General features: G+C 38.7%; 1 protein-coding gene across 1 annotated transcript in view; it reads left to right on the top strand.

Annotated features, from left to right (window-relative positions):
* SPON1 (spondin 1) overlaps positions 1–27,681 on the top strand; it is a 181,895-nt gene that overhangs the window by 133,300 nt on the left and 20,914 nt on the right. The window contains exon 7 of the mRNA XM_053981102.1: positions 16,256–16,320. Within this exon, the coding sequence (XP_053837077.1) occupies positions 16,256–16,320 (65 nt within the window). The remainder of the gene's footprint in view (positions 1–16,255; positions 16,321–27,681) is intronic.

Raw genomic sequence — 27,681 nt, 5'->3', positions numbered from 1 at the left:
AGGCAATGTGTTAGAAGTACTATACTGCACATTATTCTGCACAAGAGCAGCTGTAACTCAAGAGTCACTTCTCCATTCCCCAGACAATAAGGACTTTATGACAAGAACTTTGCCTCACAGATATGTGAGTATAATGAATAAATGACAAGTTCTTACCAGATAACAATATTATATTCTTTATTGTGCTTGGGCCCTCACTTACAAAGCAGCCAAGAAATGTCAAACACTTAGATAAATAAGCTCTTCCTGAATTTTAGTTCTCTGGAATCCTGCACACATTGACGAGAACAAGTCCTTTACCTCCACGAGATAAAACACAGCTCAGCCCTGAGGCAGAGGTTGCAGAAGCAACGTGTGGATGAGAAGATAAGCCTGCAGAAGGTGTTCACCAGTTCCATGCTAATTGATTAGCTGCAATTGCTGAGAGGAGATTGTCCTACAGACCCCCAGCCATCAGCTGCCCGCTGAGCCAGATGGAAATCAGTGGGATGAACTCAGCAGGGGATTATTTCAGGCATTTTGTTTAACAAAATGACTCCTGAAGTTATAATGTATTCCACAAGAAATTGTGCTCCAAAGATGAATAAGCAATTGATTATTTTCACTGAAGTTATTTTAAGAAAAGCTATCTCCCACTAAAATGGAAAATCCCATCTTCCAGCATTGCAAGCTAATAACAATCTTGGACTTCCTTCAATCTCACCTTTTTAATAGCAGCAATAGCTTGTGGTGGTTTTAAGAACTGGATTTTCCAAGGCCGAATTTCTTGTAAGGCATTTCAGTTTCACACCCTGGAGTAAAACCCTGAGTTTTTGGAAAAACACAATAAATACTGGAGGTTCTACAAAGATGGGCCTCTTGCTTCTCAAGAGAGCAGAGGTGCATCCATGGGCCTTATGTTAAAATACCAGCAAATGTTAAATTTCTAAGTGAATATAACAGCGATTCCTGTTAGATGTGTCTTCTGAGGCTTTATTTGTCTTCTGTGAGATCTGGAAGTTAGACTAATAGATGGCAGCATGTCCCACTGCAACTGGCTTTCCAGTTGGCAGGCTGAAGACTATTGTGCCTTTTTCCCAAACTCTTTCTTGAATGGTCCTTTTTTGACTCATAGCAATATATTTCCCAGTTATCACTTTGAACTAAATGGATCCACTATTTCTCTCCCTTTTAAAATTTCCTGAGACAGATGTCAGCAATAATCTCAATATTTCTCTGAATCTTTTCTTTTTCTTCTTTTCCTCTCTAAATGAATCAAGGTGAAATAATTTTTGAAGCTGTTCAGAACATCCAGATGTGGCCTAATAAAAGGGAGAAGAGGATGTGATCTTCAAGAATCTGCCATAGCTCTTTTAACCTTCTGCTTACAAATCTATTTCCATTTCATTAATCTACCTAGATGGTTCTTTGATCTTGAAATACCACTGGTGACCATGATGTGGAATCTGACCTTCTAAAAGCACAAAAGTTGCAAACATTTGTGAGCTGCTTAACACATCCATTTTATTTTGTCAGACTCGGAGCCCAAAATTCTCCAGGAACTTTTCAAACACAGAGATGGATCCTGCCTTTGACTTTGTGACATTAGTAACAAAAAAATCCATGACATTTTGGTGATGTGTTTGTCTCACTTAATACAATCCCTCATTATGGTATTCATCATAAATCCGTGTGACTGAAATTCTGTATGCACTGCAATACACAGAAAGCTCTTTTTTCACCTTCAGTGTGTAGTTCTGGCATAAAAATCTGTGCCATGAAAACTTGCTGAATGTCCTTTTCTTTCCCCTAGCATGTTAATGAAATAGAATGAGAAATCATGATGTTTGAATTTTTTTTTTTTTAATTATTATGCATCTGATAATTATTTCATAAGTCATTTCTAGGCTCTAGAGGCTCCTGTGACACATCAGAGCTAATGTTGTTGTTAAGAGAATGGAATTAAGTGGAATGTAGGTGGTAGAGATTCTGAAATGCTGGCACTGTGCATTCATGAAGTCTTCTGTGGGCTGCAGAGTGATGGAGGCCCTAAATATCTGTCCCCTTGTTTGCCTAGGTAAGCAAACAGATACAAACCCAAAACATGCAGAGCTGGAATTCTGTAAGAATGAATTCTTTAAGAACTCCCTGCTCAAGGCTAGCAAGGGAACAAATGCTTCACCTCTTGTCTTTAATAACAAAGCTTAGATTCGGTCCTCAGAAATGCAGATAAATATTTGTATCTGAAAGGAAGGGTTTGACCCAAAACAGATTGGAGTACATGGTAACACTTATCTGAGTACATTTATCATGAGTACATTTATCTGAGGCTTGTTTCTCACTGCCAGTCCATGGCTGGAGGATGGAAGTGGTCAGGAAACTCTGCTAGCCAGACCTTGCTGTTCTGAACGTGGCTCTGGGGGAGCTGCAGGGCAGCAGCCTCAGCATCTCCACAGGAGGGAGGAGATGTCCCAGCTCAGCTCCAGCTGCAGTCACACCTGGGTACATGGAGACACTGGTGGGGAATCTTTCCTTGGGGTGGCCTCTCAGGGGTCACCACTTTGGGCTCTTCCTGGCCCTTCCTTCAGAGTCCAGTGGTGTAGGAGGACAAAGGTTGAAAACTGCTCCTTGGAAAATGGTTTTGACTGATCCTAACACATTTTTCCACAACCAAACACATTTCTAGTTCACATTTCGGATTCAAAGTCGTGTCAAGACCCTGATGGCAACTATTTTGTTGTTGTTTGCTCATTGGCCTAAAATTTCTGCTCCTTCCCTTTGTCACCTCCTCTCCCCGCTTTTGAAGATGAATGATGTGAGGAACAGAAAAAGACTTTCAGAATGATAAATGTAGTTGGAAAAAAATAGAAAAAAAAAAAATCAGCCCACTATGAAGTTGCTATTTGTCCTGGTTTAGGGCAAATTTGGGAGAGGGGTGGTCAGCAACATTTATTTCTGAGCTAAACAGATGAATGGGGATATGAGCATCATAAACTCATCCCAGGACATTCTTGCACTTCACTGGGTTTTTTTTGGCAGATACACAGAATCAGAAAAAAACAGTGGCCACAAATTTTATTTGGCTACTTTTCAATTCTGCGTATTCAATTAAAAAAGAAAAAGTTACAAAAATGCACAATACCTTGTTCTCCGTTCAGCCAGATTAAGGGTGGCCTGTAGCACAGAAACTGAAAGCAATTACCTGATCTGGAACTGGTGGACAATTTTATCATTTGTGGCCATAAAGTTTCCATGAAAGTGCATCAAATGTTTAATAGAATTACATGAATATTTTTAATATCTGATGCTTCATGTATGTGTGAAAAAAAAACAATATAAGTGCATTCCCAGAATATTTTTTCATGAAGTATTTCCTAAAATCAACAGAACATGGATAAAGCTGCCCCTTCCACATTTACCAATGTATTCTTGCTTCCCCCTTCCATTGCCTAGAGTGCATTTTTGCAATGGATTGTGATGTTTTTGTTTTTACTGATTATAATCTCTCCCTGGAGAAATACCAGCTTACCTGTATGCTCAATGTTTCCCCAGATGCAGCATAAATGTGCTCCTGCAGAAAAATTGCATGCATATATCAGAGGCCAAAAAAAGGACCATCTCCTAAGATCCAATCCCTCGTCTTTAATTTAGCTGAGCATTTGATTCAGGACTTGTCTTTGCAGCTGAAATAAAAAAACAGTAAAGCAGTCTCTCAGGCTTTTGGAAAAGAGACAGAAATAATCTTATCTTTGCACAGTCCCTGCTGGTCTTTTTAGCAAGAGTCTCCCAAGAATGCTCAGCCAGGACCCACTTCAAGGAAATGATGCCCTTTATCATCACACTGAAATGTAAAACATTTGGGAAGTGTGGTGATATTTTCATCAAGAATGTTATTGTAGGAAATTCTTTTGTTAAGGAATTGTGAATTAGCTTGTTTTCCCTGCTCAGATCCTGAAGTTTCATTTATTTGAGCACTGCCTTTAAAGCATCTATTACAAAAACAATAGGACCACTCATCTAAAATAAAATAATTAAAAAGTAAATCACTGCTGACACCAAAGTGTATTTAAAAGCAGCTGCAGTCAATAAGATGGCTGGATTTTAGTTCACAAAAATGAAAGGCATGCACCCACATGGGAACAATAATGCTGGGTGATTTATTGTAGAAGACTTGTGCAGAACAAAGTAGGAGAAATGTGGACCTGAAAGTAGAAAAAGAAAATGGTAAATGTTTAAGGTTTTTTGTAATTTCTTGTGGAGCCATAGGAAGCAGTGATTAAGAGAAGTCTTTGAGAAGGATTGATACAATTGGGATTGGTCAGGAAGAGAGAGTCATTCAGAGCAGTTTAGAGATCCCGCCCCTGGTGAATGTACAAAGAACTACACGTAGAACAGGTGGAAAGTAAAAAATCCTAATTACTTCAGAAGTCTGAACACATCTTATAAAGTGTTAAATTCAGATTCAGCTGGTCATGCTTATAGCAAGTAGTGCCTTCTTCAAAAAGAGTCATAACTTTTGTATAATCCAATTATTTCAGAACGAAATGAACATTATTCATGAACAATATCTGGCTTTTCAAATGTTCTTGCCTGTTGTATAGAGCAATTCTGACTCAGAAAATGAATAATTGATAAGGTGTAAGCCTGGGAGCAATTGGTATCTTTTCAGATCTTTGCGTGAGAAGGAGATTTGCGTTCATTTCTAAAATGAGCAGAACATTTTGGAGAAATTGAAACTGGGTGGTTCAGAGCATTAAACCTTGGCTCAGTAGAGGCAGGTTTTGTTCCCAGAGTTTTCACAAATGTTTGTCTGATGGGAGGAAAGTCTACCGGAAGAGATAGTGCTTAAAATTGGAGGTAATTCTAAAGTTTGAACACTGACTTTGTTTAATTAATGAATCAGCTGGGTGGTGAGGGAGAAAGACCACGTGAGGCTGCAGGAACTGCTCATCAGCAGAGAGTACTGGATCTAAGTTCTCAGACTTTGAAGATATTTTGTAGATTTTCCTGACCATAAGAGTAGATCTGACTGGAGACTAGATTTTTTTTTTTTTTTTTTTTTTTTTTTTTTTTTTTTAGTGATTGCAGGATTTCTTTCTAGATCATACTCTATCTTCTCTTTTATTTCATTTGCAGAGTTCATGTGAAATGTTATGTCCTCTGTTTAGGTTTTTTAACAGCAAATAGCGCTGTAAGAAGTCTACTGGTGTGCAGAAAATTTTGTTTTGACATTACGACTGTCAAGACTGAATGGAGTGGCAAAAGGTCACTTGTTTTCTGACTGGGGTAGAGATGGATGAGGATGAATTCATAGTTGGAAAGAATTTTTTTTTGAAGGCTGATTTTTCTTTTTTTTTTTTTCCAAGCATAGATTATAATGCAATGAACCAAGAACAGGATGAGAGATAGTAGGTGTCCAACTTTTTGGATGGTACTGGGGAAAAGGAATTGTTTAAAATTTTTGTGTGCCTTCCTTAGACAAGTGTCCTGGTTTAAAAGCCAGTTCTAGCCAGGTGCATATCAAAGGAGATCCATTTCCTCTTCAAAGCTGTGCTTGCTCAGGGTCTGGTTTACAGTGAGCCTTTTACATGGATTTTGGCTTTGTGGAAAGTGTGGTTTGAGCCATAAATTATTTGTTTGTTAGTTTACACAGAATTAATGCAGCTAATGACTTTCTCAGACAACTTGATTGTGCTCGCTGGATTAATCAATGTTTTAACCACAGATTCAGATTGATTGTGGATGGTGCCACGTTTGCATGTAGCTGCTTTGGCTTTCAGAAAGTGGAGCAAAAAGTCTTTCAGTGTAGGAGAGAAAGTTTGGTGTCCCTGCCTTTACCTGTGGCTTACCTGGTGTCACTTCTTCAGATTTTTTACATCAGAACAGGGACAGTGTCATTGCCAGGCTTATTCTGGCAAGGCCTGTAGTGTCATCATGGTGCTGAGGTCAGGGCTGGAGTCCTGGCAGTCAGACAGACAAACATTTGTCAGGGTGCTTGGAAAAAATACTTCCTGAACTGCAAGGGGTGTATTTGTTCTGCCAACTTCTCTGTAGTTTGTGTGCATGATGGTGCAAACAGGAGCGCTCCAGAATTCTGTCATTTAAAAGCATTTTAATATTTTTTGAGGCAAGGTGCCATGAAAATACAAAGTGCTATTAATTGGCTCATAAGACTTGAGAGAATGAGGCAGTAATTGCATATTTAATAGACTCCCACCATTTACTGTGGTGCAACACCTCAGCAATTCTGTTGTGAGAGAACATTTCCATCAGTTTATTTCAGTGTGCAACTGCAGTGCCAGGAGGAGGCAGGGAGGGACAACCCTGTGAATTTTGGGTGTTTTTGCATTAGAAGCATGAAAGCTGAAAACATTCATTCTGATCAGCCAAAGGGTGACTTGTTCTTAAAGCCACTCCAGTGGAGAGAGTCCAAACCCTGCTTTGGTAATAAGATGTGGCATTTACCAGGCTTTGCTGCTGCAATTATTAACCCCTTTGGAAGCTTGCCCTTCAATAACATGGCTGTTCTAATCTCTTTGGAGATTAATTAAAGCAGAACAACATCATTTTATTTCAAGGGACAGAAAAGGATTTTAATAAAGTGGCCAAACAGCTGGAACTAGGACTTCAGTGGGGACTAGTCTGGCCTGATGCTTTTTTGTACAAATGAAATAGTGAATGATGGTGATGTTCAGTGTTCTTCTGGAAATCCCTCAGCAGGAGCTAGGTATGAGAGAGGATTTGAGGGAGAGAAAGTAAAAAATGCAGGAAAATAAATGTCTGTACAAGGTATCCCTGATTTAAGAGAACTGAGCACAGTTCTAACACTGGACAATCCTGATCACAGAGTTACTAGAAAATTGTTTATTAGAGACCTAAAGGAACACAAATGAGATGATCATATTTACTTTACTATGGGAATGAGAACAACCAAGGTTTATTAAACATGCAATTACTGTGGCTTTTTTGGGACTGAATAAGCCATGCAATATTTAAAATGACTGTTTCGTGGCATAAGAATGCATTGTGTCATTTCATGATAACATGGTTAACAGCTAAGCTCTGAAATTTAAACCTAATTTCAGAACATCAGCTTGAGAAATAAGCATATAAACAGGTCAGTGTACACAAGATTTCAAAACAACCATGTGAAATAACAAAGGATGCACCTCACAATAAGCATTTTTAGCAGTACACTGAGGTAACAGCCCTAGGGTGTGCCCCTACCAGTCTTTGGTATCTCACAGCTAAAACTGAAATACTTATGTTTATCCTGACTCCACTGCAGTGATTGTTTCTCACTAATTTCTGAGAGTTAAAATTGTGACTACAGAGCAACATGGCAAATAAACTTTTAGAGTGCAAGCCCCTGTTCGTGGTCTTTAACTTAGAGCTATTCCAACAATAAAATAACTACATGAGTGCTGCGCTCAGAATTTGATGTGCATGGACTTTTCCAAAGCACTTTAGAGATGTTCCTTAAGACAAACACCTTTCTTCATGTCTGGCTTATAACAGAGACAGCATCAACCATTTATATCTGGTTACTACAGGGTGACATGCAGCATTGTGGCTCCAGGGTTTAACTCCTAGTTTTCTCTTCTGTTCTGGCATTTCTAAATAAGCAAATAGGAGCCCAAACAGTAATTTCTACAGTGGAATTAATAGTTCTTCCCTAGTATGTTAATTATATTGAGTGCAGATGTCACTCTAGTAGCAACTCTTACAGTATTTAATGCTGAATTATGTAATTCCTCTTTTAATATTAATTCTACTCAGTGGCACATGGAAAGTGTGGCCATATTAACTGATGTAAAGATACTTGGGGCTCTTTAAGTAACAGGTAGGGAGATAACCTTCATCTCACTTCCTACACTGCTCTGGGGGAGCAGTTAGTGCTAAATAGCTTACAGAAACAAGCAAACAAACCAACAAACACCGAAAACCCAAACAAACCCACAACAAAATGCCATTTCCCTGCTGCTTAACTGCTGGAAAGCGAGAGTGAACCCCTACAGATGGATGGGGTTACCCACGCTCAGACCACTGAAATTTCTAAGTAGCAAGGACATTTTCAGGGCCAGACTCAGTTTCTGGATTTGCCCCTGTTGTTGTGGATGGGGAGATGCACTTCTTCTTGCAAGACAGAAGCAACAATTTTAACAGGGTTCAATGGTAAATTGCTCCAGTGGTTTAACAAGGCCCACCTGAGCATTTTCTGCACCTGGATGGGGTCAGACAAAACTGTCAGGGAGAGGCTCCCACTGAGCCATAGGGTCCAGAAAAGACCCCCTTGCAAATCCTCGCTGGGAAATAGGACAGGAGAGTTCCTTGCTAGGGAAAAACAAAAGCTACCCACTGCCCTAAAAGCCAGTGCTGCCTGCAGGTTGGGCAGTCAGTGTCCTCTGTCTGTCTGTCCTCACTTACAGGGGTGCAGAAGCAAAGCTGAGGCAGAATTAAAGCCCACCAGCAGAATCAGGGGCTGTCAGACTGGAGCTGCTCTCTGTGGAGAAATGCAGAGACAGCCCTTGGAGTCACACAGGGCAGAGAGAGCTGCTTTTCAAGGGGAAAGGAGCTGCAAGGAAAGGAATTGGTAAAGGCAGCCCCTGATGGGAAAAAATGGCAACATCTCCAGTTCTTGGAGAAATCCCTGACATTCCTCTTAAAACCCCACTCCCCTGAGTCCTGGCAGAGATGTAGATGACTTTATCCCAAATCCCAGCCCCAGGTGTTTTGGTCATTAGACTCTGAAGCAGGTTAATGTCAAAGCATGAACCATGAGGCTGTGCTGTGCCACAGGAAGGGCTCCCGTGGCAGTGCCCTGTCACAGCACTGCTGGGCGTGCTGGGGGCTGGGAGGGGATGGGAAGTTGATTTCCCTAAAAGAATATTGATTTCCAGCCTACAGAATATATAATTCATTGTAGGATCCTCAATTCCTTAATTTGCTAAAAAGCTATATTTCTTTTGGGCTCTTTGGTGAGTTTTGGTTTGGGTTTTTCTTTTTTTTTTTTTTTTTTTTTTTAAGAAATGGTAAAGGGTGGCTTAGACACGTTATCTTTACTGAAGGGAAATTAAGCTGTTGTGATTGCCTCTGTACAGCAGCTAAAGCACATTTAGAAAATTTTATTGTAGTTCCTGAAAGGAATAAAACCCCTACATTGATTTGTCAAAGTGCTATCAAGGGTCAGGAAAGCTCTCCTCCTGAGCTAATTTGCTGGTCTTTTTTAAAACCCTTTGCTATTATCCAAATAATTATTTCTCCTCTGCTCAAGCTCCTACATTTGGCTAATGTGTGAGCAAAGCATCAGGAAGAAAAATTGTGACACCTGGAGTCTTCAGTGCCAGCATTTAGCAGATGCCAGAATTGTTCTGTGCCCCCATTCCCTGGGCTGCTTCTCAGAGCAGACCCAGCCTTCTCCTGGGGTTTCCTGCTGGTGTTTAAGCAGTTGAATTTCACTCATTCCCACCATGCCCAAGTGCCTGTCTCAATGCTTTCATCCCTGACTGTTTTGAAACTATTTCAAGGAGCCTGAGCAAAGAAATTCTGTAGTTACCTGGACATGAATCTGATGAGTGAACCTAGTGATTTAAACCACTTTTATCTTTATCTCCAGTGAATGCAGGTTTTGTCTTGCCACTCAGTTGCATACAGCTGCTTTGTTGCACACAGAATGTGTTGGATTGGTGTCAAGGGCTTTTTTTTCCCCCATTTCTTTTCTGGTGTCCAATCTTTTGAGAGTTTAAAATAGCAGCAGTTTTATAGCACTTAGGTTTAAAGGCTAGGTTAGCCTAAAGGATCGATGGAATTGTGAAAGTTAAGACAGGAGGAGGTCAAAAAGAGTGTGTGTTGGATAAACCTATTAAGCAGAAGGTAGGAGTTGCACCACTTAAGGTCAGATCCAAAATCTAGTTTGATCCCCTGCTTTGAAAAGTGGGCATTATGAACTGTGGTATAAAGATTTTCCCTTGGGTTTGGCAAAGTAATTTAGGATCCCAGAATGTTTCTGTAGTGCTAGAGACAGCAAAGCGTTCGATGTAGAACGAAGCAAAGTGTGCAGTAGAAAATCAACATGCAATCAAGAACTGGATTCCTGAGGGAGACTCTTTTCTAAGGAATCTGCTCAGGCAGAGAAAATGAGAGCTCAGATCCTCAGAGCATACCTAGGGCTCATTAACACACACTGCTGAGCTTTATACTGTGCAAAACATGAATTATTGCTTTATTGGGAGCACCCCAGATTATGTAACCGCACTTTCATGGAAATAAACCAGTGCATCTGATTTTCAATGTTGCCATTAGCAACAGCTCTGTTATCAATTTCAGCCCACATTCACCTCCTGAAACCTCCCCCCCCAGTGAAAGGAAACCCTGTGGGACAGGCAATGCAGAAGGCTGTTAATGCAAAGTGAGCCCGTGCTTTTGGGATATGAACTTAGATTAACAATGAACACACTTCTTCTTCCATCCCACCCCACTAATTTTTTTTTTTTAAAAAGTCATGAGCTCTAATTCCTGTAATACCCTTAGAAAGCTTATTTTAAAACTCTCAATGTCAGCTGACATCTGTGCAATCACCACCCTGAAATGGTGAAGCTTTGACACATATTTCCATATTTTCTGTGAAATATGGACAATACCTACATTTGGGGGAAATTCTCAGCCTGATTATCTGAATGAGAGGTTTGTCTTTGTAAAAGTGAATACAAGAATAAATAAAAGAATACAAAATTGCCAAGCATCCATTTCAGGAAAGCTTTCCTGTACAGGCCAGCAGTTAAGCTGGGACTGTCTGAGGTACTGGGTTATTTGCTCTCCTGAAGCAGGGATGTTTTCAGGCAGTAACAGTTCAGAAATGGATTTAAAAGCTCAGCTTTCCTTCTGGTTTTATTCATTTTCACCCCAGCAGTATCTCTTTATCTATCTCAAGCCCAAAATTGTGTCTTTAGCAATTGACTGGTTATTATTAAAAGCCTGGAAATTCCCCCAGACTTTTATAATTGATGGCCTGAAAAACTCAAGATTTTGTATTCCCTGAAATGACATTACCTATTTTTCAAAGAAAATAAACAAGACTTTTTAATTAAAGAAATGGCTATTTGTACAGGGAAATATTGAATTTGTAGGTACTATGATCAAAAAATGAATTCCATTCAGGGATGTTTATATATCTTATAATATGTGTGGTTTTCTCAGCTGCCACAAAATTGCTGTCATAAACATAGAGAAGTCAAAGTAAAATGGGCAAACACAGTCCTGGTATAATTCCACTGGCTGAAATGCATTTTTGCTCTTGCTTATGATAATTCCAAACCTGTGCTACTGGCTTTAAGTATAATCTGCCTGAATTTAAGTCATAGATTTAAACAGAATTTAGTTGTCATCAAATGATAAAAATAGGTATTTGTCTTTAATTATGGGTATTTTTCCCTCTCAAATGAAGCAATTTGTGACTAAAAGCTGAACCTTTTAAAAAATGCTCCTGCTTAAGAACTGGAAAAAAACAGTAGTTGTACGTACTTTCCTGGAAATGTCTCTGCATGTTGAACTGCATCTCAGCACTGCTTTTATCACAGAAATATGTTGTTATCACAGAAAAGACACCTACTTCCCTTTCCTTTTGTAGTTTTTGCAAATTTCAGAAATGAGCCTACGTCAGTGTCCCTTTTCATTCAAATGCATCTGCAAAAGCGAGGTAGGAAAGTTTCCTACTGATTTTATCCACAGGAGAAAACATGACATACTTTGGGTATTATGCCGTGGAAGTCCTTGATTTGTTAGGCATTAATTAACCAGGTATTTTACATTAGATAATACTTTAAAGGCAGGATTGGGTTTTTAATCTTTGTGATTTCTGTGTGTCTGCACACAGTGGAGGTGGAATAAGGATAATTTATACCAATCATAGAAGACTGATCAGATTTTAGGAGCACCCAACAATTCCTCCAAAGCACTACATCATTCTAATTTTTATAGCATTTGGTTCCCCACAGAACTGTGCAATACACTTTTTCATGCTCACTTTATCTCTTTCTCCTTTAATAACAAATTATTTTTGAGGGGAAGGATGATCCTGCAGGGGAAGATGCTATCTTAGAACTCAGATATATGTAGGTTTGTTTCTAGAAGACATTAAATTCATCATCTGGGAGCTGAAGATAATGTTGCTTTTTCTACTTTTTGAGAGTCTTGTGAAAATGAATTCACTGTGGATATAAAGGCATTCAGATAGTGTGAGGAGTGTTGTGGAAGGAATTAAATGCTCTCTGTTCTAAAACAATGGAATGAATGCCAAGCAGCAGCAGTATGAAATGAGTGAAATGGAGCTCTGGCCCAAACCAGGTGTTTTTCATTCCCACAGTTCATTGGCTCTAATTCTGATGTCAGATAACACATTAATTTCTTTCGCTGAACCGAATCATATCATTATTGCAAAGTGCTAAGTGATCTGCACACTGATAGCTTCTAACATTATTTGGCAGACCCAATATAAAAATAGTAATAAAACCTATAAAAATAGCTTGGAAATAGTATGGAATAGATGCTAATCATGCTCGTTACCAAAAAGTAGCAGGAGCACATGGATTAACTTACAGGGTTTTCTAGAACCTACTACTCTCTCTTGCACTCCAAAGATATTCAGATCATACTTAAAACTTGCTGAAAGCTTTCATTACTTTTTAAAAATGGATTTTACCCTTCAAAAGTGTTGTTTTAAGTCCTCTTGGCTGGGAAAGACTTCAAATCAAGTTCTATCTTTAATGCTGCCTTTTTGAGCAATGTCCCACTTTCTGTTCTTGAAGTGAGGAAACGTTTTTAATCTTTTGTAGGTGCACAGTAAAAGGTTTTAACTTAGCAGTGGTTTTATACCACAGGGTTCTGTGTGTTGCCATTTAATTACTTTATTCTGCATGAGCATTCATTTATACATTGCAGGAACAAATGGATGTAAAGCAAAGGATTAATTTTTTACCAACTTCAGAGTAACAGCAAGGCTGTCAGTATCAGAATGACATTATCAACCTTTTAAAATCATGCCATTAAGACTTTTTGGAGAGCAGTGCTTTCATAGGGGACAGCTATTGAGTCAAATGCTCAGCCCCAGCTTGAACACCAGTGTAGAAAGTGGATGTGGAGAAAAGGAGAGTTGTTTGCAATTTTTTGCATGTTTTAATTTAGGTCACAATCCAAATAAAATTGAAGTCAATCTGGAAACCACTTTGGCTCCACTGGACTTCTTGACCAAGTTTTAAGCCTCCAGAGAAGGAGCCATTCTACTTCAAATGGAAGCTGGAATAAAGCTATAATTGTACATACAACTGAAATTGCAGAAGCAGCTTCAGAAGAAAAAAACAAGTTTTTCCAGTGATTGTGTCCAACCACACTTGAGGGATTTTCATCAGCTCCAAGCAGGAGCATTGGTGCCCTTCCCTTTAACTTCTGACAGTGAAACATTTTGACACTCCATCATTTTGCAAACAATCTCGTTTTCTTTGCCAAAATGTAAGAGTTTCATTACTTTGAATCATTTCTTCCAAGATAAATACAAAATTGATGACAACTTGCAACATACCACGGTGAAAAAAAAAAAATCCCGGTTCTCATTTCCATATTTCGGTGGAAATTTGAGACTTTGTTTACTTAAATTACTTTAATTAAAGCAAAACTTTGGGGATATCAAGAGAAGAGTGAAACGGGTACAAATGTAGGACAGCAAGCACTAAGAAAATTTCAATAAAATTCTTATTATATTAAAAAAAGTGATGTTTTTTGCCTTTACTGTAAAGTCTGTGCAGTTGGTTTATTCAAGAGCATTGGGTTACATCAGCTGGGTATTTATTACTAATTTGTGGGTTTCTCTTCAGGCATTTCATGTCCTCTCAGCTTCTACCATCTGCCAATAATTATAGCTGAAGAGATTGGCCAGGAAATCCAAGCACAGCATCTTTCCCATTGATTGCTCTCCATCCATGGATTGTTCCCAAGGCTGTGAATTCCTGGATGACATCAGTTTCCCCAGGCTGCTTAAATCTGTCGTGTTCATCCTCAAAAATGTGGGGGTCAGCTGGGGGGTCTGGAGGCAGAGGAAGGGGAAGAGGAAGGTCACTGCTTTTGGAGGAGCTCCCCAGCCTGGGCATCCCTGCGGGAGTTTGGGGAGATGCAGGACAGTGGCCACACGTGGGGCAAGTGGGGCTGGCATCCCCAAGCCTGGCAGGCAGACCTCACTAGAAACGTTGGGAATGTGCATGACAGAGACACCTGCATAATCAGAATATCATTTAATTACAGAATATCAGTCTGCAATAGTAACGACTTAAGTTGTATCTTAATCCTATGTAATTGTGAAGGAGCTCTAGGTATGAAAAATGTCTATTTTCATTCCAGGTTCAACAGAATACCTCATTCTATTTTCTTTTTTTTTTTTTTTTTTTTTTTTTTTTTTTAATTTTTTGATTTGGGTGTTCCTGAACTCAGTGTTAGCATCTGAATTTTCACCTCCCTAAAAATTTCAGGGTTGTCTGAATGCACCGTGCACTGCTCCTTATTTCCTTCCCTCTGCACTTACTACTGAGCTGTTAGTCATATTGTTCATCTCTTGGTGTTAATTTTTAATTAGAATAGCACCTGTTGAAATGCTTTCAGACATGACTGATTGTGATACTAGTGACATAATTACTGCCTCCTATTAGATAAGCAGTGCATGACTTCAATAAATGTAACCATCTATGCTCATGTTAGACTTTTGTTGGGATGTAAAATGCAGAGTTTATAATTTTGAATGCAAATCTCAAGGCAAGTAAAGGAAGGTATGCCTGGCTGGAAAGTTTTAGGATATTGAAACAAGGAAAATTGAAAATTAAGGAAAATTTCATTGTCAGAGACAGACAATGTCTTTTCACTTCAAACCTTTAACTTCATCCATTTCATCAGTTATTTTTTAAACCACTTGGAGTGCAAAAGTGTCTCTCTACTTCTGAAAGTGTGGAGGTGAGGAGAAAGCTGCCCTAGATGAACCTGGATGTGCTGAATCTCTCCTGCATGGAGAGTGTTGGGCTGGTGCTGCTCACCCAGGGTGTGCCTGCCCCAGAGGATCTGCCTGCTGGCACAGCCCTGCTGCCTGCTGCTTGATTGCTCCCTGCCAGCTCAAAATTCTCTTTTTTCTACCTGCATCTCTAGTGTGGGAGCTTGGCAAAATATCTTTATACTTACTTGCCTTTGTAGAGTTGGATTTTCAGCTGTCTTAGCTCAAGACACTTCACGTAGTATAGGATTTTTTTCCGGCCATCTGCACTTATAAAAGTGATTCCCAAAAAGTGGCTTTTCCATCCACTCGTGCTGAGAGAGAGGTCATGTCACATTTATACTCCTGAGGCTCCATCATCTCTGCAATGCTCTTGCTTTGGTGAAAAGAGGGACTCAGGAAATATTGAGAGTGGTAGAGACAACCAGTGGAAGCTGTTCTTCTTTGGGCTGGGGTGTGGATGGACTAGGGCTACTCTGGGGTGTCAGAAGTGCTGCTGTCAAGCAAGAAATGGCACTGTTATCACTAAACTGAAAGGTCAGCTCTGCTGGAAGTGCCAATTACTGGTAATATATGAAGTGGGTTTCTTGGTCTAATTGGGAAATATTTTTAAAAGACAGTAGAAATCATGGGAGTGAACTGTGAACTTTGTGTCCCTCCAGGTGAATTACTGGTGTGGATTCCTAAGGGAGATGGGGAAAATGCTTCTAAAGAAGTGTGATGGAGGTCTTTGGGGCATCTGAGCCTTGTTAATGGTCTCCTACCTTTGTCATGAGTTTATTGTAGCAATATAAAGTTTAAAAGTGCTGATGCAAGGATTACAGCAGACTTTAGGAAAAAATCTTTGTACAGTGCTTTGTGGGCTTCCACAGATGGCTGCTACATTTCACCCTGTGATTTTCACAGGCATGAATGGAGAGCAAAGAGAATGTGCTACCAGTGCAGTGCATCCACCATGGAGCCTTTCCATCCTTCCACACATCAGGATAATAAATAACACATCATACATGCCCAGAGCAGCAGCCTCCAGTTTTTATCTGTAGCTCTGTCATGTATTAAGAGCAACTTTTCTGTCCTTGCTTTGTATCAAGCTTGGGAATTCCTGGTGGAAGCTTTCCCTCGGCTCACGATGCCAAACCGCTGCTGCTGGTGTTTAAAGCTCGTAGTCACAGTTTGATCTCGTGCCTTGCACTTTTTTTCTGCTGTGAAACATATTGCTCCCGTTGTAAAACTGTCCTTTGTCTCTTTTCACAGAGTGATGAGGTTCTAACAGTCATCAAGGCCAAGGCACAGTGGCCAGCCTGGCAACCTCTGAATGTGTAAGTAAGTAGGGAATTGTCTGTCTCAAGAGCTTTGTGCTGGCTAAAGAAATAACCTAAAAATTTGTTGATAGATGAGTTTTTCAAGGTTTTTTTTTTTTTATGTCTTGTGTCTGATTAGTTTGTTGCTTTATTTTGTTGGTTTTGTTTTTTTTTTTTTTTTCCCACATCTGCTTCTCTCTTTCTTTCCTGTTTAGCAGCTCTCCATTTTTTACATGCTTGGGGTGGCTAACTGTGGCAGCAGGACTGTCCCATGGAATTTGTGCCTCCCACACATAAACAGTGATGTTTATTCAATGCTTTCTCAAATAAGTTGCACTGTTCTGCATGTAGTAGCAGCATTTTTTGGCATCCTGTCACACTCTGTGCAATGCAGGGTTACAGCAAACCATGATGCACCAACAAAAAACTCTCAAAGGGCTGATTTTTCAAAATGCCAGTCTGAAACACTCCATGATGGCAGTGCATCTACCACTGGAGCCTTTCCATCCTTCCATACATCCTTGCATGCATCAGGATAATAAATAACGCATCATACATGCTCTCAGGGTGTGCTAGGCTGCCCAGAGCAGCAGCCTCTAGTTTTTATCTGTAGATCTGTCATGTATTAAGAGAATTTTTTCTGTCCTTGCTTTGTATCAAGCACCAACAAAAAACTCTCAAAGGACTAATTTTTCAAAATGCCAATCTGAAACTCTCTGTGATGGCCTCCTGATCCTGGTGGTGCTGTTACATAACCATGGCTGTTTCACCAAAGTGAGGCAGGAATTTCCTTCCCAGGATCTGGCTCTGGGCTCTCCAGCACTCAGCAGGAAAGAGGAGAAAACTCCTCCTTCAGGATGCTCTTGAGTTTCCTGGTGGCTCTTCAGGGGAGGTGTCAGAGCAGGGCTGGTGGTTCCTGCATAACTTATCTGCACTTGGCCCAAAGTTCATCCTCATTATCCAAGCCCAAATGAGTGAGACCTACAAGAAGTGACTAAAGATGAGGACACAGTAAAAGGGATCTGAGCTGACAGTCAATTAAATCCTTGGAGGAGCACAGCAATTAGTTTACTGCAATCCTGTACAGAAAATTAGTCCTGTTTGCTATTTCCTGGGAGCAGTTAGTGAAGCACTGTGTCTGATTTTGTCACCTGTATTTCAGAAAGTATGTGAAAACTTGAAGGTTAGATTAAAAAAACAAAACAAAACAAAACAAAACAAAACAAAACAAAAAAAAAAACTGCAAAAGAGTTCAGTTTTCAGAAAACATCCCCTACCCTAAAGGGGCTTAGAAACTCTTAAGCAGCTTAGGACTTAAGCTTTTCACTTTATCCTTTTCCCCTCTGCAAAAAAAAATAAGGAAAAAAAAAAGGGAAAAAAAAAAGGTTAGGAGGTGAACTCAGCTTAAATAGTGAAAAGATTTCTGATAGCTGATCCTTCTTTAATCTAGAAAAAACCATAACCCAACAAACAAATGAAAAAAGAAAGCCAACACCAAAGTATCAAAGTATGAAATCCCTCCTAACATGGAAGCTAAGGAAATTCATGACAAGGAAATGGTTTGGGAAAAGGCTTTTTCTCTGTGACTAACCTTGAGAGCAGCTTACCTGAGCATAAGATGGATTTTCCACCAGTGGAATATATTTTAACCCTGAGCCAGGGTTGTAGGCTCTGCACAGGACCTGCAGGTGAGGCTTTTTTGGCCTGTGTAATGCAAGAAGTCCCAGTAAATGGCATTCCTTATTTATGGTCTTGTCCTAGAAGTCCAGCATTTGGATTTGGTAGTGTTTGCCATGGAGCAGCTGTGGACAGCACTTTTTTCCTTGCTGCCTTCTTTCCATTCCCTCCAAATTAAGACTTTTAAATGGAAACTTTAAAATGGAGACTTCAAACTTTTCCATTGTTCTGCTCTGGCGAGTTCTCGATCTCAAAAAAGCCATTTATGTTTTCACTCCAACTTCAGTCCTAAAGCAACACCTGTGTCTGATGTTTCTGTTACCAAAGTGAACAATTCCACCTGGAACTGGCTGCTGTGGCTGCTTGGCAGGTTTTGGCATAGAGCAGGTTTGCATTTTGTTCACAGAAAGATGGAGAGAGGATCTCCTGCTCCAAAGTCTCAGTACATCATCTCGAATATATTACATCACAAAAATTAATGCTAATTAAAGTGTGTTGCCCCGATTATAATTCCTAATTTTATACAGCCCCAAGAAACTTCACAAAAATCTGAGCACAGAGATGCCTGTGAATGCTTTTGCAACATCCTCCACATGTTTTTCCAGTCAATTCTTACCTTTTCTCTATGGCAGCTCTCACCTTTCAGTAATATCAAAAAGAATAAATCTTGGTATTTTTGCTTTCAAATGCTCTGCAGGGGTTCCCCTAACCCTTCACTTTACAGGTAGTGTTTGATTTTTGGCTTTTTAAACAATATTTTTTATCATATTTTGACATGGTGTCCTGCTTTTTGATTCCACTTAAAAAAAAAAGATCTAAGCTTCACAAGAAGACAAAATTTTCAATATGCTTTAACTGTGGTTAATTTCACATTTTCTACAGTGGCTTGTCCTTCTTGGAATTTAGATTAGAGCTGTGCAAGTATTGGATAATGACTCCTCAGGATAAACATTTTTTCTATTATTATACACAGCACAAGCATCTTAGTAATCAAGATCGACTAAAAGTCATGAATATTTTATTTTTTGCATAGTCCTTGGCTGTGTATGTAATGGATAATAGGGTGTGATACTAATGCCAAAGTGGCATTACAATGTGCCATGATAAGCACAGCATAAAAGCCCCTCCTGAATGCGCTTCACAGCAATTATAAAATGCATAATAGTATTTTTTTATGGAGGTCTGTCATGTCAAAAGTTGGAAAATTCAGCCTGCTCTCACTTCAAAGTTTACCTCATGATTCCATATCATCTCCCAGCGTGATATAATGTGGAAAAAACATCCTGCCAAACTCCACTCTCTGTTTTTTGTGGATCCTCCCGTCAATGTACTCCGCTCTTGGTCACTTTTTTCCATTTTTATTTTTCTCCCTCTCGCTCCTCTTCATTATCCTTAATTCAGTTCCCTAATTCATGGCACCAGCGTGCAGAAAACTCCCCTGGGTTTTTCCATATAGGAGGCAGCTCTGGGTGATATTTGTGAACCAGTTTTATGGTTGCCTGACTGAAAGAGCATCACTGGTGGCATGAGAAGGACGAGTGCCAGACCGAGTAATAAAACATTTCTGTTGTTCCTTACATTTGAATCACCAAGTCGTGTGTCTGAAATTCTGACTTTAAAGTACTTCCTTGAGCACACTGGTATCTGTCTCCAGCACACTGTCAAATCAAAGCAATTTTTCTTATCTTTCTTGTATAAACAAGTGCACAGCCCATTGCTCCCCTTCCTCATGGCCGTGTTTCAGGCAGAGTCAAATGTTATTTTCACACCCAGCTGCAAATCGTTGGCCTTTGGCAGTATGGAGGATAAAATACATCAAAACCAGATAGTGCCACTGGTATCCAAATCTGCATATCTGGCACCTGTAAAGTAAACAAGCCATGACAGAAAAATGTGAGATAAAGAAGGCAAGACTTTTAAAGTTAATATGCATCAAATTCACCAAGAGTGAGTATCTTTTTAAATTTTGCCTCAAATTCCCTCTCCCAAAATATATGCCATCTTTTTTTATCCCCCTTTTTTTTTTTTTTTTTGAATGTACTTGTTATTCATTTATTCCTTTTATTTCAAATCTGGACATCACCATTGAGACAGAAAAGAAGAAGTGTTTGAATTGTAATTCTTGGGTCTAATCACTCTTTTGTATTCCCTGTAAACCAGGGGAGCACATAGCCCTATGCAACACTGCAGAATCTGAAATTCCATGTACAGCCTACCACTGATAAATCCAAACATGGATCCCATACAGGATGGAAATTATTCTCCAGTATGTGAATTTAAAGTTTAGTAGGTCAGCCTATAGAGAATATATTTCAATGCAAAAATTCAAGATATTTTATCTTGGTAAACAGCATGATGAGAGTACCTGACATATAAAGAGGTTAGCTTTTATGAAGTGCACACAAGAATTTCCTTACTTCTCTTTCACTTTTTCTTTTTTTTTTTCTTTTTGGATGCAAAACCTCTTTTTCTTTCCAACATTTTTTTTTTTTTTTGCCTCAGTCCATTCTTAGTTGCAAGCAATGTACCTTTCAGTGAACGGTGTTTTTCTTTACTATCATTCTGAACTATCTGAAGTTTTAGAAAACTGTCTTTTCCTTCCCTGTTGTCCCTCCTGTTTCTGTTTCACCTCTCAGTGCTGTTTGTGTGAGCAGCCATGAGCCTATGGTTTCCCAGATCCTCGGGGCTGTGCCCAGATCTGATTCTTTTCCACATCCATTTAAGCAGCTCTTTTGCATTTATTTCAAAATTACCTGAGAACACTCCAATAAGCACTTGTGAAGCCTGGCAGAAAAGGAGGCCTAGTCCTTTATAATTCCAATGGATGGAAGTATTTATATATTATTTATATATTTACCTATTTTTATTTTTTTTATATTTAAGTATTTATATATTTATGAGTCGGTACGGTTACCTCATCATCCCCAAAAATGATCCCACCCACCTCTTTCCATTTCAAGTTTTGCATACCTGTGGTGTCTTTTCCCTGACTACAAAGATGTTGGGGCTGTTTTTCCTGGCTTGCATGGAGGATATGAGGAAATGGGACAGCTTCTTCCTAAGTGTGGGGTTTTAGCATTGCTATAGGTAATGTGACTCAAACTGTTCCAGAAATCAAAGAGCAATCTACAGAAAGTTGATGGAAAAAAGAAAAACTGTTCTGATCCAAAATAACTTTGAGTTGACAGATCATACAAGGTAGAGGGAAAAATGCTGACATACTTGGCTGCATTTTCCTTCCTTTATTCTTGAGTAAAAGCTCTTTCAATCTTCCAGAATTCTTCTGTCACCATTTGACAAAACATGTTCGGTGTAGGTTTTGATCCTGCAGTGGATTTGCTCTGATCAATAAGCTTCCATCACAGCATTTGGCAATTGGAAGCCAAGCCACAGATGTGAATATTTGGGCTTTCTGTGTTGGTTTGCTTCTTGCTTTACTTGTATTTTAAAATAAATACATAAATAAACAAAACCAACCACATTTACTTATTTATTTATTTATTCATTCTCATTTCTTTTTCCTTTTAAAACTTTTTTTTTTAACTTTTTTTTTTTTTTTTAATTTAAATTTTTAACTTTTGCTGTTTTTTTTTTCCTCTGCTTCACTGTAATTTGCTTGGTCCTGTGCCCATAAAACTTTTCTTCCTTAAAGCAGCCTCCACACTGAGATCACTGAATGATGTGATGTTGTTAGATGTTGTTAGATAGAGAATGTCCTCAGTCAGAGCTGGAACTCCTTGCTGTCTTCTGAAATGAAATAAAATAACTCCTTCTCCTCTTCTAATTCGTCTTTGTTAAAAAGCTCAATTTATTGTCCTGAAATAGCTGTTAGTAACATTTCCATATGCATAAAAAATGCAACCAAAACCCCACGTTCTGTTCCTGGAGAACAGAAATGTCTTTGCTCTATTTCCACCTCTTTTTTCTTCTAAACTCCTTTGCAGTACTTAAAACAGAGTTCATGAATTAGGTAAATTTGAAAAGAAAATCCTTAGGTTTGTCTCCTTTTTTTGACTATTATTTACTGAATTCAACTTAAAAGCCACAAAGTTGCTGTTCAACCAAAGATGCATTTTTAAAGTAAATTATAATTTACTTACATCTAGTTGAAATTGTTCTCCTATTACTTGCTTCATTTTTTTTTTCACTGAAAACAGTAGAAAATTACAACATTTACATTAAATTCAAAATAATGGAGTAGTTCTTTGAATCTAAGTTTCAAGGAGACATTTCTTTTTGTGTTGTCCTACAAAGTATGTGATTTGAGGAATCTATTTAAGATTTTCAGAAAATCTGATAGAATTAATCTTAATTTTCAGGAGTTAGGTAATTGATCTGTATATCTGTCTGTCTGCGGAATTTGAGAAATTAATTTCCAATTCATCTATGTGAATGATCTATTTCCCTCTAAGCTGCATATGTGGATAAAATACATATAAACCACAAAAAAACCCTGGCATTTTTCTTTTATTAAGACCTATATTAAAAAATATTTGTAGGCTGAAATCAAAATCAGTACCTTGCTGTTCTACCTACATTGGGAGTGATTTGTTTTGGAGAGATTAATGTGGACACTGTTGGAGGAAAAAGAAACAGATGTACAGAGTGGATTTGTGGCCTTGATCAGTGATTTTACTGGAGGAGAAAAAGATTTCTTTATCTCCCTGTTTAATTGTTGCCTCAGATTTTGGTAAAAGCAAGCTGCTTATTCCCTTGTATCATGTTTTAATTTTGAGACAGTCCACTGCAGTTATTTATTATAAATGCCCAGGTTCAAAAAATTAAGCAGTTTATGCCGGTTACATTTTTTAAGGCATGTCAGATGGTGCTGGAATGGGCTGAAATGTACCTTAAATGACCTTTTCACAGAGCTGCTTTCACTTTCTGCAGGAAACGCTGCACTTTTTGTAGGGCCAGAAGGTGTTTGTTCAGAGCTTTTACCATAAACAAAGATCATACAACTGCCAGATTACTCCCAATATATCATACAATAATTAATGTCTTTAAACACTCTACTAAATCCTCCACTTTCTCAACTGTATCCATTCCACCTCCCAAACTAATTCCCCAAAACCTCCCTCACCTTCCACCACAGCCCCAAATCAGCTGGCTTCTGATTGTGATGAATTGTAACATCTCTAATTGTGTGAATTATAACATCTGTATTGTCTCACCCTTAATGTGAGACTGAAAATGGAATAAAAGTTTTTTAAAGCCTCTCAGTTGCCCCAGCCCCGGGTCAGGAAAGGGCTTAATCCCACAGTGGTGTTTGTTTAGGTGTTTTTTGGGGAATCCACACATTCCAGAGAGTTTGGTTGTGTCAGCAGGACCTGAACCTGCCCAGGGATGCTCCTGTCCCATTCACTGCCTCAGTGTGGGTGCACAAAACCCAAATAAAATTCCTCCCTCTGCTTTCCCCTGGAGCCAGATGTTTGCTGTGCCTCCTTCAGAATCCCAGGGACAGGGCTGAGTGCTGGTCTCTACTAAATTTTAATCAGCATTGAGAGGGGAAGATTCAAATCAAGGCTCTTTTCAGCTTTGATGACAGAGAGGTTTTAGATGAAAAATAATGAAATACCCAGAGCCCTGCAGACTGGAGGCCTGGCAATGGCTGTAAGTTAATTCTGGGAATTACTCTTCCTAGAACATCTTATTAAGGATTGACAGAGCTATTCACAAGCACCACACCAAATTCCTCAGGGCTTGCAAACTTAAAATTCATTGGAAAATTTCTACCAGTTCCTACCCATCCACTTAAAAGATTTGAAATTGTGCTTTTATTTATTTTAAAATAACGTGAAGTCACAAATTTTTTTTTTTGCATTAGGGGAGTAAATTCTGAGGTTGGTTGCTCGTTTTCAGTTGCTGTAAACCTTGTGCTGTCCCATTAAGAGTGATGAAATTACTTCCTGGCTTGCAATGCAACAAATAAATAGCTGCCCATAAATAAAGGTGATATTGGTATCAGAACATAATTTATAAAAATGTACAATAGCAATGAGTAAACTATTCAGTTGCTCAATGAATCAGGTCTTCAGACTACCCAACTGAGATTAAAAAAGAAAATAAAAACCCACATTTGAACATGCACACTTGTGTTTGGGTTTAAATGGCATTCAGAAAGGCAAAATACAGCTGAACTGCAATTAACCAGCTGTAATGGGCATTGTCTAAATTGTCTAAATAATTACATTTGTTGTTGTCTCCAAAGGGATGAGAAAAACTCACATCCTAGTCCTTTAATCATCTCTGCACTGGATGTCATTAATATTTGGTTATACAAATTGATTATAAACATTGTTCCACCTAATGAGTTGAAAAATAAATCACGTGTGGATAAATTTTTCTTGTGTGACTAGGAGTCAACAGAGGGTTATATAAAAATAAGGAAGATTATTATTTATTTCTCCTTCTTATATTCCTTGTAATGCTTATTTTTCATGCTACTTGTCAGACATTTTCTCCTAGGTGAATACTGCATTAATCTATTAATCTGGTTTCCACTTCCTCTGTACTTTTAAAATAGCAAAGTTGGAGCATTTTCTTGATTTTTTTTTATATCCTTCCATAGCTTCATTTAAGCCACTGAACACTTAATGTGTGCCTTTAAGTTTTTTTTTAATGAAAAAAAATGGGTGCCAACTTTTGTTACAAAAGTAGCAGCATCAATCCCTACAGTAAAGTGAACAGCTCAAAAAGAATAATTGATTTAAAACTAAAATATAAACACAGCACTAAGGTAGACCCCAACCATTGCCCGAAGTGAACTTTAAAGAACTTTTAGGGATTCTTGGGGGCAAAAATACCTCATGTTCTTAATTGCAGTTAATAGCTTGCAGCAGCAAAAGTCTCTCACCACACTTGGCACGTGGTTGGGAAGTCAGCCAAAAACCCCAGACCAGTCATTGCCAATCATCAGTGTGCCTGAGCTGCTCTGAATTCACAGGAACATCCTTCCCATCAGCAGCAGCTGCATCCAGGGAAGCAAAACTTCCAGCAGAGAAATAATGCCATTTGCACGTTTGCCATCTCGTTGATAACAAGCCATCACGAACAACGAAAAATAAAAGGAAATAAAACTGCTGGCAGCTAAGGCATGAAGAATTGAAACCAGGAATAGGCTGATGAATTGTCTGAGCTGCAAATTCATTCTCAGAGGCTCGCCACTGTAATGAGTGAAATGTGGTTAGATTTGACACCTCATTGGATTTATGTTATCCTAAAAGAAAATACCTTTTTTTTTTTCCTGAAGAGTTATGATGTGCTTTTCTCTTGACAGATGAGTTGATTTAGATTTTGAGATGCTTGAAAGTATTTTTTAAATTCCCTAAATGGCTCTCTCCAACTGCAGCTAGGCTGTTATAAGAATAAAAGTTGTAATGTTGTATTGTATGGGCCATATTTTCCCTTCAACAGGCACTCTGGGAATATTATAAAAAGATTTTGTGTGAGGTATGTCTTGTCTAAACTTAAACCCCTGCATGCTAACTATGCAGATTGAAATTTTCATGCCAAGCTGGAGGAAAATACAATGTTTTGCTCGTGTTTAGAATGTTCTGATAGCTGTTTATTGATTGAGGTTTTGTGTTGCCATCCTTTGGAAAAATGGCTTGACAATCAATGAGTTGAAAAACTCCTCCAAATCTGACCAAGTTTAATGAATGCACAGAAATCTCAGTGTTCCTGTGATTGCTTGTTAACATCTGGTAGCTCATTATTCCTTCAGAAACTGACCTTATCTGAGATGCCATAAATGGATGGACACAAATTCTGCAGAGGCCACAGTGAAATCCAAAGAAATGCAGAGACAACTAAATCAGAATGCAGAGCTCTGGCTGATGTGGGAGACAATTTGGATGGAAGCTTTCAGGAATAGAAAGACAATTTCTAGTGGTTTAAAGCGAGCTACTTTGGTGAAACTGCAGGAAGAAGTGGAGGAAAGCAGCACATGTGAATTGGCATTTGAACCCTGTATCACAGCTGGCAGAATTATTTTTCAAAGACATAATCAGGACCTGAATTTATTTAATACACAAACAGACATAAATGTGAAAACCTCATTCTTTATCACAATAATGATGTTTTCCTTACATCACTTGCAAGTAAAAAAAAAAAAAAAATCTTGAGGTCATTAAACAAAAAAAAAATTGTTACATTCAAGCTGATTTCCTTAGAAACTAACTTCCTGAAAGTAAAAGCATTATCAGGAAATCTAACAAAGGCATAAAGAAGGCATTTATCAGAGGAAAAATACATTCTGTATAAAAGAAAAAGAAAGCACTTCAACTAAAGTATAAGTCTTGTTCAGATTTATCTACTCAATTTTTGGATGAGATCTTTTGTCATAGCTGTGTGGCAAAAGTGCTTCCCCACTGGGTGTTATGCAGTGATGATGAAAATGCTTTGTCTTTCAAAAACTCAGGTTTCATAACCAACTCCTCAGAAGGGAACAGAAGTGCAATCTTTAAAAAAGAACATTTCTGGCTTTGGACTTTCAATAGATCTGGTTAGACATCAGCTTTGGAAGCAACAATTGATACTCCCAGAGCTTTCTAGTAGTTCTACGGTACCCACTCCTCCAAAAAAAAAAAAATGTCAAGAAAAAAATGAATATATGATGTTCTGGTAGCTCTGATCTTTCTAAAATAACCTTTTATGAATGTGGATGTACAATTGGAGCATTAAAATTCATATTAATTTTAGTTGTTTCATGATATGCATGCCAGGAATTTAATATAATGAGGGCCTGCAATGATTTCTTTTGCTTTCCCCCAAATATGTTGTCCCATAAAGCAGCTTTTTGTTATTCTTGCAAGGCAACATTTTGTTTCAGTGGTGCCATTACAGCCTGTGTCTTCACTTTTTTATTTCTGTAAATCTCTGGAGGGTCTTTTTTCCCCCAGGAATCCTTATCTCTCTTGTCATCCCCCACTGTCACATTGTGCTATCTAGCCTAAAATGGGGTAAGAGCCAATATCTGTCAATCCTGCTGGAAATGAAGTTTCCTTCCCCAAACTGACAGTATGGTACCAGGAAACATTTTCAAAGTTTGGAGGTTTTGTGTACAAAACGACAGGAATGAGGAGGCCAGACAGAGTCTGTTGTTTCTATGGCAACACAATGATGTGTCTGGCTCAGCTATTTTCTCCTTTTATGATTTTATAGATAACTGGGATTCATCCAGTGAAGTTTAATATTGTCAAAAATAGAATCCTAGCCCCCAATCTAATCAGAAACAGTAATGCAGAAAGGACAATCCAATATAAAAAAAAACAAAATACAGGGGAAAAGTCAGCTGTGACTTTTGATAACATAAAGAAAAATACATCAATTCCTCTGAAGCTGTGAAATAGTTCGAGTGCTCCAGCTCTGTGTTGGGCTAATGGTTAAACTGTATTTTATGTCAGAAAATTTCCTGTGCCACATCCTTCCTTACTTCCTGCTGCATCTGATTCCTTCACACTGTTGGTATCCTGTCCTACAGACCCCAAACCCTCAGGTGATCCCCACCTGTCTGACTTTGGGAGGTTTGGTTGTGTCCCTGAACTCCTGAGAGCTGGATGCAGGCGAGGTTTTTGTTGAATGAACAGATTATCCATCAGCAAAACTAATCAAAGCACTTGTGTTAAAAGGCTTTGGCTTCAAAATGCAAGCTTTCATGTAAGAATTGGACCTAAATGGAAATTCTTTTTTTTCTTTTCA

This window comes from Vidua macroura, chromosome 6 (assembly GCF_024509145.1).
Source record: "Vidua macroura isolate BioBank_ID:100142 chromosome 6, ASM2450914v1, whole genome shotgun sequence".
In the NCBI taxonomy this organism is placed as follows: Eukaryota; Metazoa; Chordata; class Aves; order Passeriformes; family Viduidae; genus Vidua; species Vidua macroura.
This window is presented reverse-complemented; position numbering and strand designations above follow the sequence as displayed.